At 34.4% G+C, this 20,275-nt stretch overlaps 1 protein-coding gene across 1 annotated transcript in view; it reads right to left on the bottom strand.

The window, feature by feature from the left end:
* Positions 1-527: 527 nt before the first annotated feature.
* The window catches only part of LOC136843185 (G-protein coupled receptor GRL101-like), a 191,500-nt gene continuing 171,752 nt past the window's right edge, over positions 528-20,275 (bottom strand). The window contains exons 25-29 of the mRNA XM_067111258.1: positions 19,737-19,828; positions 15,141-15,358; positions 11,951-12,119; positions 3,151-3,325; positions 528-2,580 (exon numbers count right to left, since the gene is read on the bottom strand). Of these exons, the coding sequence (XP_066967359.1) occupies positions 2,424-2,580; positions 3,151-3,325; positions 11,951-12,119; positions 15,141-15,358; positions 19,737-19,828 (811 nt within the window). The 3' untranslated portion in view covers positions 528-2,423. The remainder of the gene's footprint in view (positions 2,581-3,150; positions 3,326-11,950; positions 12,120-15,140; positions 15,359-19,736; positions 19,829-20,275) is intronic.

Raw genomic sequence — 20,275 nt, 5'->3', positions numbered from 1 at the left:
AGCGCTGAATGACCTCATAGGTCCCAGTGCTTGGCCTTTGGCGTAAATTCTATATTCAGTTCAATTCAACAAATTGTGGAATCGCTACGTCTAAAGCTAATTTTTAGTCAACTGCAATGTGTTAGGAAAGAGAGCAGGTTTTCTTGTGCATTTCCTTTGCGCGTGTCTGCGTGTTCCAGAAAAAGCTTGAAATGTTCCTTTACTTTTCGTTGTTTTATACTCTTTTATTCCCGGGGGGAGGCGAAGATTCCTTTATATCCACATATTAACAATAAAGTTTTGAATTATATTTTTGGTGCTTAATATATTTATCACAGTCAATTCAACCTAGCCTCTCTTTCCTCTCAGTTGCTATATGCTTCACAAAGTGACATACTTGCTATTTCACATTTTCTTATTTTAGATATCTGTAATATTAAGGATAAGAAGCAGGTTTATTTTACTTCTGAGAAATCCACATTACGCTGCTGTCAATAAGAGCGCCAAAAGTGGTCTTATTTTTATGGAAGCTTACAGAAACAAGCTAGTTTCTTCAAATCTTTATTAAAAATACATCAATATATTTAATGTACAACAATACATTTCTCCAAAAGTACAGAAGTAGAAACGATAACTCAAGAACACATATGTACGACAACTTGTGCTTACTTACTGTTTTATATAGGTCTATGTACAAAAATAGACTATCGACAAATATTAGGAAAAGCTGCCATCCACATACGAACACATTTCGAGACAGTATTTTTCTAAAAACATTTCCCTCACGTTCGAGCCATGAATGATGAATTCATTTTGGTCTCACACTCATTTCACATTTATCTCGGTTTCACATACACAGACGTTTATCATGGAAGTAACAAGAAACACATTACAGTGTTTGAACAGTTCATAAAGATCACATTCATTTCAAAAGGTTTCACATGTCTACTGAACATCAAATCTATACATTTATTTGTTTTTGTTTTATGTCATTCTTTAGCTTTTGCGTCCAGATGATTATAGATAAAAGGAACCCTCTTCGTAAGTCTGAATTTCAACAAACAACTCTAAGGTTTATGTGGTTTTGTATGGTACAAGTGCATCATAATAACCTTGTTAAATTGAGCTCTTTATTCACGCTATTTTTGGTATTGTTTTCAGCTGACGAAATATTGGTATGCAACCAACAGGTTGTTAATATCCCTCAAGTAAAAACTTCATCAACTGTACTTTGGTAGAACAAAACAGAAGTTCTCGAAAAGTTAATGAAAATTATTCATCTCTAACATTTGCAGTTATCTCGTGGAATTTTGTTCTAATTATTGAGCTGACAACAATTATTTGCTTAAAGGAGCAAAACAAAACATGAAAAATTAAAACAATAACTAGAAGCTTTCACGCTGTGCTCTATGCTATACTAGATGTGGAAGACTTCATTATATTAAAAAAAAAAAAGTACTTTTGTTTTGAATGACAGTTTCCAAGAACGGAATTTTCCTTCCCGCCATAGTAACCATTTTTCTAACATCGGAAACCCGCTAACTTTCGTGTCCTCTTCCAACGCGTTTTCAGTAATTACTTGTCAAGTTTTCCTTGTGAAATTTCGAATGCTAGCTGTCTACTTTTTTCTTATTGTTTATGTTTAAAAAGGATGGTCCCTCTATCTTTTCACGTACAAAAAGTTAACAAAAAACACATAAATTATTCGGGCAGCATTCATATTTAGCATATTGCAATATGCCATTGCTAGAAATTTACTTCCAGTTTGACTTCCGTCATAAAATCTGATTTCCATTTTAAAATCAAATAATAAAGCCTCTTATGGAAGTAATCATAACATTAAATGGAATATGATTTTCGTGTGGTTTAGAGTTTGGACTTAGATCCAGAATCTGTTAGTGCTTTGGTTACTGTTACTGTTTTTGTGTATGTTGAAGATAATCGTGCTTTCCTGTTGATTTTGGAATTGCGGCAGAGTATTTGGATATTTATGCACATGAAAGAAGAGTAAATGACGTGAAGTATTTTGATTACCGTGCTAACCACAACGGAAGGGGCGGAGAGTTTCTGATTTTTCTCTCTAGGTTTGTTGCTAACTCCACAGCATCTCGGACAAGTAACAGGGAAGCTTTACATTTTATGTGATAGTGGTAGTTTTCAAAAGCAAATGAAAATGTATTTTATAAATTAATACACAAAAGATCCTTCATTTAAAAGACTTCTGCAGTAACAGAAAACGTTCACATAAAAAAAAAAAGTATACAAAAATTGTATTTGAAAGTTATCTTTGCAAAACAGAAGTTACATTTCGCCTAAAAATAAAGAAAAATAAAAGAAATATGTATACAGCCAAGTTCATGAAAACTAAAGAATTTCAAAACATTATCCCTGAATTTCGAAGCAGACCCATAGTACTTTCGTCCGAACTGTATTCAAACTGAATGTCAGTCGTAGAGTTCATGATGTCTCCCTCCGTTTTTTCTGCGAGAGTGCTGTCTGGCGAGATGGCCCAGGGGATGATGGGTGAGATCCCGCAGTGGAATGATCTCGTCCTGAATCGGAAATGCTCTCTTCACTTCCGTCCGGTTTTTTATCTGGGGACTGAGGGTGGGAAAGCAAGGAGAAAATTATCTAGAGGTCTTTGTATTCTGGGGAAACGTAATTCTGTCTACTAAGGGAGGGAGGAACAAAGATACAGAAAATCATTAGGTGTTCCATATTTTATTGAGACAAAAAAAAAAAAAAAAAAAAAAAAACAAGTTACATAAAGCCGTTCTAATTTCTTAAGGGTATCAAGCAGTTATGATCATTTACAGTTGCATTACAATTGAAAGCGTAAGTGTGAAACTAGAAACAGCAGGAGGTTTAAATGTCTGCATATTTTTAATCTGTGATTAGATTCTGTGTCACTGAAAAATGTGTAACGCCGTAACATGAATTTTCTGAGAGATGTGAGTGAACCAGAATATGAATCAATGAAGATTTCTTCCAACAGAAAGACTGGAAGCCAGACAGAGGCAGGTAATTAGCAAGTCACACAGACAATCCTTGCTTCATGATTAGTTTCTGTATATAATGGATATACCAAGAGACTTCTAGGTGATAGACAATTCAGATAAAGGGAAATAGGAACAGCTGTCTCTATAATTACAATACAACGCTCTGTATTACCTGACTACTAATTGATTATTGATATGGGGCAGAGAGTTCCGACGGCAGGAGTTCGTATAGACTCTATTGGGGAAAGTCAAGTGGAAGAACCTCTGCGCGTTAAGAAATGGGGAACGCCCAGCAGACACTGGGGAAATGTCCATGGGTCGTGCGATGTAGGTCGGTTCTCCTCCTCCTGCCAGGGTCTGTGGGATATATACAGTAATGCAAAGTCCATCAGATATTTCATAATTATTGGGCAATTAATTTATAGAGGTATCATTATGAGGATCAATTTTATGAGTTATTATTATCAGAACTAAGAGACTAGTCTATAGACTGTAGTAGTGTAAATTATTTCAGTACTACTCTTCAAGTCAGCCAGGCATTGTTAACCAGGGGGAGGTGGTGGTGGGGTGTAGTTATTCCTTGGTAAACTAAAAGATCACTACATTCATGTTTTGTACAGATTTCGCATTCACTTGTTTTATAACGGGTAATAATATAACCAATGTTCTAAAAAATAGGCTGTACCAGAGTCTTGGTATCATAGCCAAGATGGAGATGACTGCCCAAATTCAGCATAATCCCTCAAGGAATTACGTACTCATAAATCTCCTTCTCTTTACAAAGTCCAGGTAACACTGAAGACAGACAATTTAGCAATTCATGAAGTGAATATAATATAAAATATTGATAAAAGTTGATCATCGAATTTGTGACTTCCACAGAGTCTGATGGAACATGAAGCAATAGCTACTGAACGAGGAGAAGAAAATGGCGGCAGTAGATAAGTAAAAGGCTCTAAGAATAATGAACAGAGGAATATATAGACTATATTCAAAGTGGGACAACACTGCTATGGACTTCAAGTGAATCACAGGTGGGAATAAGGGGCAAGTTATTTGTAAGCTGGACCAACATGAATTAAATTGTCCTTAAGTACTTCCCGAGATATAAGACCGATACTCCAAGATGTTTAGAGAAAACTAACGTGCCTCATTTAAAAATCGAATCCAGGTAAAAAAAAGTCACAGGAAAAAAAGTCACAGAAAAAAGTCACATTAATCTTTCCTGGATAGTGACCCCCAAGGGTTTTCACCCGGTATGTATCCGCCTTTGCGGCGTGTTTAGTACAAGCCCGTTGGGGATTACCGCAAAAACATAAACAAAATACTGTAAATATCATAAAGATAATGACCCCCAAGAAATATTAGTCCTACATAACGACCCCCGAAAACCCTTGGAGCCACTATCTAGGAAAGATCCAAAATGTTTTCTGTTTATTACTTCAACTGCTTTAATTGCCACTATAAATTAATGTGACTTTTTTCGTGTGAATTTGTTCCATAGCCAAAATTGTGAATTTTTTTCTGTAATTTTTTTCCCTATGACTTTTTTCCTAGCCAAAATTGACTTTTTTCTGTTATTTTTTTCCTGCGACTTGTTTTCCTAGCCAAAATTGTGACTTTTTCTGTGACTTTTTCCCAAGCAAAATTGTGACTTTTTTTTCCTGTGACTTTGTTACTGGTCACCTGAAAATCAGACCCCGTTGCACAGGTGTCATCTTATGGGATCTCTCCAAATTCAAAGGTGGAAGGTACTTGATGTGCTGAAAATCCAAAATATCAGAACTTCCTGAAAATAATAAGTCATATTTCCTTTTCATTTCAAACGGGCTGAACAGTATATAAAAAATCACCCATAGTATAAAGTATCAGATCCTTACCTGATCTGTGGCAATTTTAGTGTCATATAGATAATACTCTGATGGTTTTTGTCATTAATAGAAAATAAAAATCTCAGTTATAATAAATATTTTTTTTGACGGGTAAGAATGTTTCGACGCTATATTATTACTATTATTATTATTATTATTATTATTATTATTATTATTATTATTATTATTATTATTATTATTATTATTATAGAGAAACTTAAACTTCTAGTTTTTGTTGATCCGTCAACATAATTGTACTATAAAACGTTACGTATTCTCAGATTTACAGAATGTGCTAATCTCATCCTCAAAAGGTCACATCGGACTGTGTTCTGGAGACTTGTTTCCTCTCCAGCAAGAACCGATGCTCCATTCAGTCATGAAGAAAATTCCTCTTTATAAAGATAGTGAATGCTCGCGAGAAAGCCTCAAAGAAAAATTTGCCTAGTAAAAAATCATGAAAGCGCAAGTTAGATTAGAATCCAAACTACATATAACTAAGCTAACAGAATTTCTGGAATTAATATTTAAAAGCCCCTTGACCACACGGTTGACTTTGATATTACTATTCAATAACATCCCTTCTGACAAATTGTTAGTTTTCATTAAATGTAAAACGAGAAGGGATTATTCCATTTGACCCTGAAAGAGGGGAAAACGGACGGATTGATCTAATTATGTGTAAAAGACGCCCTTTTTTAATCAGTTAAAAGTCTTTTCATAGATTTAGGTCAACGTGGAATGTTTTGAAACTTCCTTATTTCCAAGCATTCATATTCTGATCTGACCATTGTAAGGAGGAAGAGACATAAAAATCCATAGTGGTCTTTGGTAAAGAGTTTTTGCTAAAATGGATGGAATAAAGATTCGATCAATTATATTTGCTAAAAGAGCAATCATTCAGATTTTTTTATGATAAGAATTTATAAAAGACCATGTACTTTAACATCTATGCATCCCACTGCTCTAATAATAATATAAATTTAAATACAGCTTTTTTTTTGAGATACTGTGAACCCGACATTCTCGATAGTAAAATAAACTTTGCTTGCATTTTATTTTATTGTGGCGTCAGTACATTGTTTATGAATACAACTCTCTCCAAGGCAAAAAATAGGTTTTATATTTATGACAAGAAAGTTTCGAATAAAAAGATCCAGATCATTAAAATCCCTTGTGAGGCTTAAGTGGGAAAAGGTTTGCCAAAGTTTAATTGAATCGCCAGTAAGTTTTTTTTTTTTTTTTTTTGCTGATAATGATATCCTTAGGAGGACGAGTTATATTAAGAAAATGGAACATCCTACAACAAATAAAAGACTTGCCTTTGAAGTATATGATCCCTTGCAAAAATTATAATGAGTCTTATGTCGGAGTAAAAGGAAGGGATTTCGAAGCCAGGTAAGAGGAACATTATTGGAAAGAAAATTTCTCATAAAAAAAATAAATAAAAGCAATATAAGAAAATTAGGAGAGTGGTGGAAGGTCTCTGTTGGATAGCATTTCCACCATCTTTGAAAACAAGTCCTTTCCTAAATTAGAAGAGAGATTAATCAACATTGTCCTGGAGTACAATGAAAATAAAACATTTAATGAACCGACCTCTGAGGAATCGTGTGTAAACGGATTGTCCCTTTGACGATAAGTCTTTAGACAATACCTTTGTCGACAAAAGGGGGAGCGGACTGGTGGTTCGTGAATAAGAAGCAGGCGTTACATAAGACAATAATTATACAGAGGAGTCAACGAAGCCAAAAGCTAGAGGTTTAATTTTCCCCGTCGGGAACACGACGTTACAGTCAAATTTGCCCCTATTATTATTATTATTATTATTATTATTATTATTATTATTATTATTATTATTATTATTATTATAAAAGCCAATGACATGTCTCTTGTATGCCAGTCTACCTGTATAACATTATTATGTTAAGTGATACAAGATAAGACTAGGAAAGACTGCCTGTATGCCAAACGGATTTGAATTATCAGGAAACAATAGTTGTTCTAGATAATGGACCTGTATGTGTCAGCCAAGGTAGCATTAACAAAGAACATTGCGTCAATCAAGAAAGTTCAAACAGATTCCGTAAATTAAGCAAAAAGAACCCATGTAATTCTTTGTAATTAATTAACAAGAAAGCATGTTTTGTGGGAACGATGAGCAGAAGTGGATATCATTAAATTGGGGGAACAAGGAAGGTATCAGAGACTCTGCTCCAAGAATTTATAAGAATAAGAGTATCCAGAAAAGTAAGCTGCAGAATGTAGTCAACTCGCTCTCAAGGAAGGGAAGTGTGGAAGCGAAATGAGAGTGGATTAAAAGAACAAATTGAAACTGTAAACACGCGTATGTGGAGGAAATTAATTAAAAGACAGAGGAAGTAATGGATGGTACGTTGAAGAATTCGTTTAAACGCTAGCAGGAGGGAGGGAAAGGTGGGTCACATTGTTCTGAGGTGATTCAGTCACTGAAAGTATGTAGAACAATGGGTGAGGGGAAAAGGAAGCATAACTTGGGGAGAGAGAGAGAGAGAGAGAGAGAGAGAGAGAGAGAGAGAGAGAGAGAGAACAAGGAGTTCCTGATGTGGAAGAACTTGTGGAAAACGATTTTCTTAACACGAATGAGCGCCAAGAGTATGCGTAATATACTGGAGAGTAATGCATTGTGAAACGGTGTGTTGACACGCTATATTTCTATAAGAACACTTGTTGCAGAAATCTTTTACATTTGAGTTAACCCTGGCTCCACAATTAAAATAAAGATATATATATATATATATATATATATATATATATATATATATATATATATATATATATATATATATATATATATATATATATATATATATATATATATATATATACTGTCGGACTCGCCTTCTATACTTTTCCTCTAAGGTAACGTGGAACCCTGGTTTGGCGTTTGGTTTCTATCTGAAGTGGGAACGGTGATTAATTAGTATATTATTTGTATCACTTGATTTAAAGTTTAAGTGGAAAATGACGTAACGACTTCCCGTTCTTTTCTTTATTTGTACTTTTCTTATTACAGGATTTCCACCTATTTAATGGGACTTGAAACTAAAATGTTTTGAGCAGAGACTTAGCGGTCGGGATAATTGTTTATATAATAACCTTTCGCACACGCGCTTCACTGTCTGTCTTTGGGATGTTCCCTCTCTCCACCGCTTGCAGCTTGGCTCTGCTTCTTCTTTTGACTGTCTGCTTCTCTTGGTTTCTTTTTGGTGTTTCCGCTAAGTCCCGGGCTTCTCGGTGTTAACCGCGACGCCACCTTTTGGGTACGTCCTAAATTTCTGTGGCACCGCCTCTTCTGCTCCAGTTTCGACTTTTGGGAGGTGCGCCTTCCATACTTCTTGCTTTTTATTGGGTAACAGTTCCTCGTAAGACATCCTCCAATTCTTGGCCCTGAAGTCATCTAATTGGCTACGTCATGTAGGCCTATGATGTGGGAGTGGCGTATTTCCTGGGATCCTCCTTTGAAAAATTTGAAAATTGTGGGTGGAGATTTCGCATGCCCTGCACTTAAACATCTGTACTACTTCAAAACTCGATTGCTTTCCAAAGCAATTGCTTTGTTCTTCACACCTCGTTAGTTTCGTATCGCTCTCGGAGTTTTCGGTTGAGTTTTGTTTGACAAGGGGCAAAATTCATTAGAATAAGGGTCAACTTTTGGTTCCCCTCCTGCGTGCCTTAAAGAAATATGAATATTTTCGCTTCGAAAATGTTTCTTTCTGTTATGTCGCTAAAGTCTCAGTACTCTATTTCAAGCCAATATAGTCCCTGATACATACATACATATATATATATATATATATATATATATATATATATATATATATATATATATATATATATATACATATATATATATATATATATATATGACTTGGTCTCTTCCTTATGAACCTTGCACAGTTTATATGTTGTTGCATGATTTTTCTGAAGTCTGCATATCATAATATTATGGGATTATTGTTTCTTTGAGCATCTGAATGTGGAGCCTCTCGGCTTCCTCATATTTTAATATTAATCTCAAGCGTATATTGTACTTTATTGCTGGGATTTGTGATTAACGTTATGATGGAATGTGTCTTTGCATTACCATCGAGTAAAGAGGTTGGAAAAAGTAATGGTTTGTCAAAGAGATCATTCTAGATCCAAACCCCGACCTCATTCACGAGTCTCGTTAAGTTTGAGTTAGTCTCAGTACAAAAGCGTTTTGTACACTGGCAATTGCACATAGCTGTATGCTGCTGTTTTTACTGTAATAAAAAGTAAATTGGCACATATGAGTCCTACTGCTATCGACCAGCTCGATATATAATATATATATATATATATATATATATATATATATATATATATATATATATATATATATATATATATATATATATATATATATATATATGTATATATATATACATATATATGTATATATAATGCACACATACATACATACGTATACACATTTTACATACACACACACACACACACACACACATATATATATATATATATATATATATATATATATATATATATATATATATATATATATATATATATATATTTATATATATGTGTGTGTATACTGCTACACACACACACACACACACACACACACACACACACACACACACATATATATATATATATATATATATATATATATATATATATATATATATTTATATATAAATATATATATATATATGTATATTTATATAAATATATATATATATATATATATATTGTATATATATACACATATATGTATGTGTGTGTGAGTAGAATATTCCTATCATAACACCGTATAGAAATCAAGGAAGATCAATATTAGACATCTTAGAGTAACATGACACAAATAATTCAGCTACGAACCGAAAGTTTTTAATTAAATGTTTTATGAATTTCAATATTTATTATCCCTCAGGCTTCAGAACTGCTGTATCAATTCTATAAATCTAAATGTGATATACATGTGTACAAATATATGTACAAAAACACAGTTAAAGTTATGTTGATTTCTATAGCGAGATTTTTGTGAGTAGCCATTTGATTTGGTCAAGTGACGAAAAACTTAGGCCTAATACGTGGATTATAAGATATTGATAGATACATATCAGAGAATACATGGACCAATACTCACCAATGTTAGTCCATGAGAGCAGAGGAAATAACAGATGAATTAGTAGATAAACCTGTTAAAAAAATCGTTTGACTCAAAAGAACATAAAAAGGAGATATTATTAGGAGACATAATATTTTAATATGATAGCAATTTTTGAAAGGCGATATGCAATCGTGTTATCTCATTTGAGCTGCTGAGCTATTTGTGCATTATCCTTCAACGACTTCTTCCTCTTGTAACAGGGGGCCAAGGGTCATTTAAAAAAAAATCTAAGTTCACAACTCCGGACTAGGAAACTTTGGTGGGTTTTTGTATGAAATTTTATTGTTTTTTCTTGTATTTAGTAGAGTTTCATCACCATATGACCATGTACATATTTACTACCTTTAACTGAACTGAGCCTGTATAAGCGGCAGGGATGAAGAAATGTGGTAGCTCGTTATTTCAGGGTCCCTTTTCTTTGTTGTTACTTTATCCTGTACATACCTCACAGTCATTTGTTTTCAGATTTCAGTATAGAATATTGTATGCAAAAGTTTTGATCTTGTAATGGGCGGTAAAGGTCTATGGCTTTGCAATTGGAAGTTGATTGTAGATCAGACCAGTGCTCTTTGACTGTTGTATTTACTAACTTTAAATCAATTCAGAGTAGTTCTACTCTTCTTGCCATGTCTTTATGCTGTATTAGCTTCCTCTGTCTCAGCCACCTTAACATCTCCACCACATTCTTGTTTGATTATATTTATTCCAACTTTGAATGAATCACTTTCAAGTCTAGTATCTAGCCTGGCAGGACCATGGACTGTGTTAAATTCAGTCTTAAATACATTCCCGTAGTTGCTTTGAGTAGTTTTCTTTGCTGTCGGTTCAGTTTAGTTAATGCATTGCACTTATAAATGAATTTTGTCAAGGTCATTTCTTGTCCAGGATATTTTCATTGGGGATTTGGACCTAGTCTACTGAGATGACATTGTTCGTAACAATCTTATGTGGTCACAGACACAATCACATCTGCATTGTATGTTAGTGCTGATTTACATTTCCCAGGTTCATGATGATCAGGCTTATTAATTACTTTCATTAGTACTGAGATCACAAACCTTTCAAGACTTGTAGTCTTGTCTATCGGGTTATTAAAAACATCACTTGAGAATTAAGATGGCAAGGAAGAATCACTGCAGAGTTCCTCGAGATGCTTGTGAGACGACTAGGAAGTACTTGAGATATCACAAAGCAGGAACATAGTAGAGGAATAAGTCAAGTGTTTTCTAATGGATAGAAAGGCCATAATTTATGGTTACTGGTTAGGCAAGTCTCTCCACTTATAGTCAAAGCACTGTGGTTCATCTGCACATCTTGCAGATTGAGGGGTCTCTTTCACTGCTCACTGCATCTGAAGCTTTAACATTTTGGGATCTTACCTCCTAGTTCATGCTTGTCTCAGGCTGAAATGCTGCTAGTCTGTTAAGCTTGAGAGAATTTTCGGCCATATTGTGGCTCTCAAAATAGAAAGGACTTCATCACATGCCTAAGTTGAATTTAAATATTTTGGCACTTGGACCCCTTTGGTCCTGAAAACCTACTCGGAGATCAGTGTGATCTTTGAATAAAAGAAAATAATATAATGGAAACGCTGGTCTGAAAACAGTTCATAAAAATACGTTCAACTAGATCTTTGCAAGTATATGTGTGGCTATATCCTACGATGGCGCAGCTGTTTCTGAGTACTATTTTAGTGTTATCTATACTTTTATGCAATATACATTAATTTGAACTTAACACGTATCTTACCTCCGGTCACAGTACCATACGTTTTGTATGACTGTAACCTGTAGCGTACTTAGAACTGTGCACACTTAGCCTCTAATGCGAGTCTTGGTTTTTTACTTACAAGTCATATAACAGATAAACTACGACTAATGAAAACTTGACTTGTATCTTACCTATACTTGTCGACAAAGTACGTCTAATGACAGACCTCCTCATGGAACGCCGTACATGCATGGCTCTCTCCCGCGCCTTCCCGACGAAGGGCGTCGTGGTCAACGTGTAGAGGAGAGGATTCACAGCCGCGTTTAGGGGCAGCACGAAGACAGCCACCCACGCGAATACCTGGATGGGCGTTTTGAATGGCAACAAAGAATTTTCTTTTGAATGCTGACACACAGAAACATAGAAAATGATCAATGAAAGTTAAATAAGACGTAAATTGGTTATTTTACTTATCTTTGTCGTTCAAAGTTGTTCACATTGAAGAATAACTTTTTTTTAGGGTTTTAAATTACATTTGCTAATTTCTTTTAACAAACGTAAAGAATTTGTTTCAGTTTAAAGGCATAAGTCCTCTTGACTTAAGTTATGAATATTAAAACATTATCTACTTATTTTTTTGTGAATTTTGTTAATATCTATATTTGCTTATCTTTCTGGAATTGATAAGGGGTGGGATATACATTACACTTGAGCTGTGCCTGGTTTATCCTGATTACTTTATTTGAAATCCATAATGTTTTAGAAAATTATTTAGAATGATATTTTCACCTAGTTAATTAGCTAGATATGTGTCGGTGTATAACAACGATATTCAATAGTGACCTGCTAATTAATTATTAGTTTCCTATACATTTACTTGATGAAATGTCTGATTAAACCAATGCCAGCTATTGACATTTGCTTCTCAAAACTTAAAATCTCATTTTAACAAGTTTTGCTTAGTTAATTTAAGGATCTGTACAGCTATTTGTGACTAATGTTTCAATAAGTATACCACCTTTATGTTGCTTATTGCACCATGATACCCTTTCTGTATATATATATATATATATATATATATATATATATATATATATATATATATATATATATATATATATATATATATACACACATACATACATGCATATATATACATACATACACACACATATATATGTATATATTTATTTCCTTGGCTGCCACTCTGTGTGTATGTGTGTGTTTCCCTCCTCTTCCCATCCCCTTCCCTCCCTCTTTCCTCCCCCTTCCCTCCACCTTCCCTCCCCTCTTCCTCTCCCCTTCCCTTCCCTCCTTCCCCTTCCCCCCCTTCGCATCCTTTCCCGCTTCCTCTCCCTCCCCTTCCCCTCCCCTTCTTCCTTCCCTTCTCCTACTTTCCCCCTTACCTTCCCCTCCCCTCCCCTTCCGCTTTCCCTTCCCTCCCCCTCCCTCTCCCCAAAATAAAGCTTCCGTACGACGAAACATCCAAAAAGCCACAGAACAACTCAGGTCTAACAATCCTTTTGTGTTCCATTATCCCAAATCCATCGGGATTCTCGCTCATTAACGCATACTAAAATAAAAAAGGGAAGAAGCCGGAGTTTACAAGATTCCATGCAGCAATTTTAATGAGATTTACGTGGGGGAGACGGTTAGATCCCTCTCACAAAGATTAATAGAGCACAAAAGATCAGTACGGTATGCTTCAGAGAGTTTGGGGATTTTCCTACAAATCAGGGATAAAGGCCATTCCATAAATCGGTGCGGGGCAGAGCTGGTTATCAAAAGTAGCTGTCTGTACAAAAGAAAGATGCTGGAATCTGCTATCATCAATCAAACCAACAATATGAACTTGTCAGGAGGACATTGGAAATCGGATGACAGACATTGGAAATCGGATGACATCGACAGGTTAATCCTCAGGCCTCTTCTCAAGCAGGTATTCCAGGAAACACGACCACCAGACCCATCGCCAAACGGGAGTTAATGAAGCCAAAAACCACTAGGGAATTGTTTATTTTCCTTCCTTCTTGGGAAACGGTCACCTGCATACCATCGGAGACTTAATGCCACACCTACATATGCTTTGTATATATATTCTTGTAACATTTCATCTGTCCATATTTTACCAGTGAATAGGGACACAGAAGGAAGTGTTCGAAATATATGGTTGCAACGTTCAAATAGTGTTTTATGGGCCTTTTTATTTTCATATTATACTGTGGTATTACAGTAAAGACATTCATATATATATATATATATATATATATATATATATATATATATATATATATATATACATATACATACATACATACATACATACATACATACATACATACATACATACATACATACATACATACATATTCATTTACTAACAGGACCTCATTCAAACTGGATGGTACTTATAGTGGAGATATTTATTCAAAAAAGTTATAAGCTTTGTAGGACAGACAGTCCTCATTCAAGGAAACAGTCTCTCTCTCTCTCTCTCTCTCTCTCTCTCTCTCTCTCTCTCTCTCTCTCTCTCTCTCTCTCTCTCTCTCTCTCTCTCTCTCACATAAGCATTACATCTTACAACAGCATGTACGTGAACAGAGTTAAGAAATTGTAACGTTTCTTCAATAAAAGAACATATTCTTCTTAAGGATAAAATTTTTTAAATTGAACCGGAAATGTCATTCACCTTAACACTCGTTACAGAAACAGTCCAGTACTAGGCAAAAAACGATACGAATATCTCTCTCTCTCTCTCTCTCTCTCTCTCTCTCTCTCTCTCTCTCTCTCTCTCTCTCTCTCTCTCTCTCTCTGTGTATCCTGCTTTTCATCAAACATCCAAAAAAAAAAAAAAAAAAAAAAATCAAGTCTTAGGGAAACGTTTTGAAAGGGGGTGCGTTTTAACCGAAAGTCAAGGGGTCCTTTAGACAAAGAGACGTTGTGGCCTTTGCCAGTGGTGGATGTTTTGACAGCACAACGTTTTGGATGATTTTTCTCCTGGGAACAATCATGAAAGTAATGACGTAACCGCATTTGAGTAAACCAGTAGTTTCGGAGAAGTTCATCGATATTTAATTATGTGTGTGTGTGTGATTTATTATCGTGCGATGAAAAGGCGTAACATGAACCTACTAACAATGTGATACATCGCAACATAATTACACTTCAACGGAAATACCTACGATGCAATTATCACGGCTTTATTACCGCGATGTAATTATGGTAAACCATATGACCCACGCATTGATAAACATATAAAAATGCATGGGCATGCCTGCGGAATAATATGTAATCAAAACAAAGGAAAGGAACGCTGACATCGTAAAGTAGTTCTACAATTCATTTTAAACATATCCAGAGAAAACAACCTTCAAAACTTACCTGAGGTGGTATTCTCACCCCTGCCAGCGAAACGATACCCAGGCATATGATGGGAAGCCAGCAGGCGGCATCTGTTACGACAATGAGGGTCATTCTTCTTGCCATACTCGATTCCCTCCTGTGGAGATCGGATCTGACTGCAGCGCTGGTGGAGCTTGCCGCCCAGTACATGCCCAGGTATGACGCGGCAATGATTGAGAACGACAGGAGATTCACAACTGAAATTTTACGTCCCAGATTACGAGAATGTTGAGAAGTGGAGCGTTTTTGTTGGAAAATGGACATTAGTAAAGGTTTCTGCTTCCATCATAATTATAGCCGCTAAAACAAGGTTAAGAAAAATTTGAATATATAATTAGTAATATAAACATTTTAACTTAGTATCAATTACATATAAATACCTTTGACATATGCTGGCCATTTTATGTAAATAGAATTCTCATGAAATATTAAAAGAAGGCCTTCTGTTAAACGTCAAAAACTGGATTACTTCAATTAAATATTTGATCATGGTGTTTACTACCTAATCTTGCTGACAACATTTCACCATTGACACTTGGTACATGTTTTTGACAGCTTTTAATACCGTTAGGGATAAGTAGACAGGTATGCAGTAAGACGACCTCATGACAAGACTAGCCCTTGCGTAACCGTTAATAAAATGTTACAATGAATAAGAAGCCTGGCGTGTTCATCTGAAGTCGGACCTACCTATCGAGACCCCTACGGGATTCTCTCTCTCTCTCTCTCTCTCTCTCTCTCTCTCTCTCTCTCTCTCTCTCTCATTTAAAGCTAACGTTAAAAGAAATAGTTTCGCTTGGGAGTGGTTGTATTGATTATGACATTTTTGTATTCTGAGCCGATTAATATACTTTTGGCCCGTAACACATGCTAAGCCAAGAGTAAAATATATGTATAGAAAAACTATAATGATGGTGTTGCTGACAGATACGAACATTGTCAATAATAGTTATTATTTACAGTTTACACCAATAATATACGTACCTTTAGTAACAACAATGATATTTTAACTATAAGTAATAATAATAATAATAATAATAATAATAATAAAAACCTAGTAAAAGAATGTGTATGCTGTATCGTATTGCCTATCCTCCTTTTTAAACCTGACAATGACCACATGGTTCGCGTTTTTCCAATTAGAATGGATTCATTTCTTGTTTTTCTTGTTCTCTAGCTTGTATAATAACTCGATCATCAACTAGTGCATTTCCTTTCGCAACAATGGCGTTGTCGTGCTGAAGGTTTGGACATTGTCACACGATTTCAGTGTTGTAACTGATACGGCTTTCAGTAGTATTAAACGTTGAAATTGGTATTCCCTTTGACGATATTGTGGCGGAGAATGTGTGGAGCAAGATCTAGATCTTGGTGTGGAGGAGGTCCTCTACTATGTGCGTCGTCGATATAAGGTTGCGACATAGTTCCTTGTTACCCTTGCCAGTATAAGTATTGTCAAAGGGCTTATAGTTTCCACCCTAACAGGCAATTTGTAACAAGGATCTTATCTTTTTTGTTCTCAAATGGCGCTGTGCTGTTGATTGTAACAAGGAACGATGTCAGGTTTGGCTTCCAATGAGCCTTTTGGGTTCATTTTGTAAGGACGAGGGGGCGTAAGTGCCATGGTGTTTATGATTCTTATAAGCACTTTCCTTGTTCTGGTAAAACTAGCTTTATCTCATTCCGCGGTCTATTGCAATAATATTGTTGTTGATACTAAGGCTTTTTTCTCACCTCATCTGTACTTCTATAGTACTGACTTCTTTCATTTTTATCAGGAACGTAAAGGGTGTTCCTCTTCATATGTTTTGGACAAACTGCACATGTAAGGTATTTTGGTGAATAAAAGAAAAAGTAGATGTCCTTATCAACTTCAAATATAAGCGCTTGAACTTCACATTAAAATTAGATTACCATTTAAAAGTTTCTGTGTATTCTTGCGCGAGGTGAAAGGTGTTCACATCAGAAATTACCTTAAGAGATTTGAAGCTTTAAGATGAATTGCAGTGTAGTGTATATGATACAAGAAGGTTTTAAAGTATGTGGAGACAGTCCAGAGTGTCTTGAAGTGGCCCTGATCTGTGGAAAGAACTATAGAAAGTAGGCTAGAAGGAAGTTATAGAAAAGTATCTAGAAAGTGCTGGATAGGTAAAGTGTAATTGGAATTATAGCTGAAGGTCCTTAGTATCCGTAAGATGTTGCAGCGTGCAGGGGTTCGACATATTGATAATTATGAATGTGACATTGACCACAATTACCCTATTGTTCTGTAACCACTCCTGTGAGGGCAAACGGCTTGATGTTAAGATGTATAAGAAGGAAATATGTGAATTCATTATTGAGCTAACTCTCCTTTATGGAAATGAAGTATAATGCTGAATGTGATGGAAGGAAAGGTGGTTTAAGCTGTTTGAGATTGAACATTTCCGAACTACATGCATTACACGAGATATGAAGATAGTTTGAGATGGTTCGATCATGTGGAAAGAATGGACGACAATAGGTTTGTGAAAAGTGCGTAGAATTAGGCGTTAAAGGGGATGGAGGAGAGGATGACCTAGAAAGGATAGGATACATCTCGTGTAGGAAGTATTGGTAACGAATGCCCGTAATATTCAGGAAGCGTGACCATACGTGATAGGGGTGAATGGCTTAGTTTGTGTACGGAAGTTTATCATGTTATTGATGAGCATTTTATGTAGTGTGTGAAGCTGTAAGTGTGGACATCTTGTGGTATAGAGTGCTATCCATCCTTCTCTATAGATATGTGTGTATATATATACACAGTATATATATATATATATATACTGTATATATTTATATATATACTGTATAACTGAATCACGAAAATATGGAACGTGATGAATACATAAAGACAAAATCCACGAAGGACTCCATTGCTTCTCTTTCCTTCGTGGATTTTGCCTTTATATATATACATATATATATATATATATATATATATATATATATATATATATATATATATATATATATATGTGTGTGTGTGTACTTATATATGTACTGTATATACATACACATATATATGTGTGTGTTTGTGTATATTGGAAAATCAATATATACTGTGATCCCAGAACTCTCTGATACAAAGGTTGTAGCAAGCAAAGTAATGTTTTTCAACCAAGTAGAAACAGCATCAGGTAAATGAAGCTCACACCTCACCTCTGTGCTTTTCTCTCTTGTTTTGTTTAATAAGATGGTGTAATAAGATGTTGTAAATATGGTATTTATGTTATGCTACAAAAACTAGATATACATGAAATTTCATAAGAAAGGATCACAAGTACAGCAATTTGTTATGACATATAGAATGGCCTTCTTACGAAACTGTCAGCATTTAAAAATTATTACTCAACTACCAGTGAACGCTGTAGTTGCTTTGAAAACGTTATGCTGGCAGAGGCGGGCAGTAAACAGGACGCAAATGGAATAGATGTTTGCTCTAGGTTAGTAGGGAACGCAGTGCATGCAATCTTGATCCAAGCACAAATCGACTAATCCAGAATACATCGTATTTTCTCCAAAGTAACTTCAATGTATATATATATATATATATATATATATATATATATATATATATATATATATATATATATATATATATGCATACATTCTGTATATATACATATATATATATATATATATATATATATATATATATATATATATATATATATATATATATATATATATATATATATATATATATATATATATATATATATATATATATATATATATATATATATATATATATATATATATATATATATATATATACATAGATGTGTATGTGTGTGTGTGCATGCTTCCATTTCTTTAGTCACTGAGCTCCAAACAATAAAACTGTCAGCATATTTTCTCCGAAGTAACTTCATTATACACACACACACACACACACACACACATATATATATATATATATATATATATATATATATATATATATGTGTGTGTGTGTGTGTGTGTGTATATATATATATGTATATATATATATATATATATATATATATATATATATATATATATATATATATATATATATATATATATATAATACATTCAATTTGTGCTTGCCTAGAGCTTCATTTTTTCTCCTTTTATTTCTCAGACACCTGTAACTCAGAGTGTATGTGTGTGTTTACATACATGCATACGCACACACATATAGATATATACATATATATATATATTGTATATTTATAGATATATGTAAATATATATATTGTGTATATATATATATATATATATATATATATATATATATATATATATATATATATATATATATATATATATATATATATATATATATGTGTGTGTGTTAGAGAAAAATTTAGCCCTTTTTGTCCGATATCATATTTATATAGACATTTTATTTGATGGCTCGTGTTTAGTCATCTTACTGTGCTGATTCTTCCACAGGCATTCAGTTAATTTGCATTAATTTTCAAATACACGAATTTTAATAAACATGGAATGAAGAAAATAGTAAGGAAATACGAGAGAGTGACAAACAGAGATCCAAAACCTAATCATTTGTTTAGTACTTACCCAAGAACACAAAAACGGAGTACTCCCATCCATTGGGTTTTTCATGTGTTATGTGTAAAGCCAGACAAACGCCAGATCTCCCATAGAAATTTCTGGAAAGAAATAAATGCTACGATCAATTAACTTTACAATGAATGTACACAGGAGTTGTTCATTGTGTCTGTATATGCAATTAATAACCTTTCGCGATTAATGAGATCCGAGATCCAAAATGTTTACATATATCCGACCCCAAGTAAACTGTGGTGTTATCAGCGAAGAGCGATTAAACAAATACTCTGCCATGAAGGAGCTCTGAATATTGTAAGCTTAAGATAATCCCTCATGTTTAGAGAATACCTCGAAGAGTTCCCCTGCTTCGAATTGATAGAATACACGTCAAGAAGTACATTCTGGCATGCTTAGTGTGTAAAAGAAAAATTTAATTTCGATAAGGATTTGCTCGCTTAGCTTCCAAAGGAAATCTTGTATGTACAAGTAGTGTTATTTTAAGGTGAAGGTTTCAAGGAATTTTCGCAAGTGGCCGAACGTTCCGCGGG

Source organism: Macrobrachium rosenbergii, chromosome 11 (assembly GCF_040412425.1).
Source record: "Macrobrachium rosenbergii isolate ZJJX-2024 chromosome 11, ASM4041242v1, whole genome shotgun sequence".
Taxonomy (NCBI): domain Eukaryota; kingdom Metazoa; phylum Arthropoda; class Malacostraca; order Decapoda; family Palaemonidae; genus Macrobrachium; species Macrobrachium rosenbergii.
Note: the sequence above shows the minus strand (reverse complement) of the source record. Positions and strands in the feature narration are given on the sequence as shown.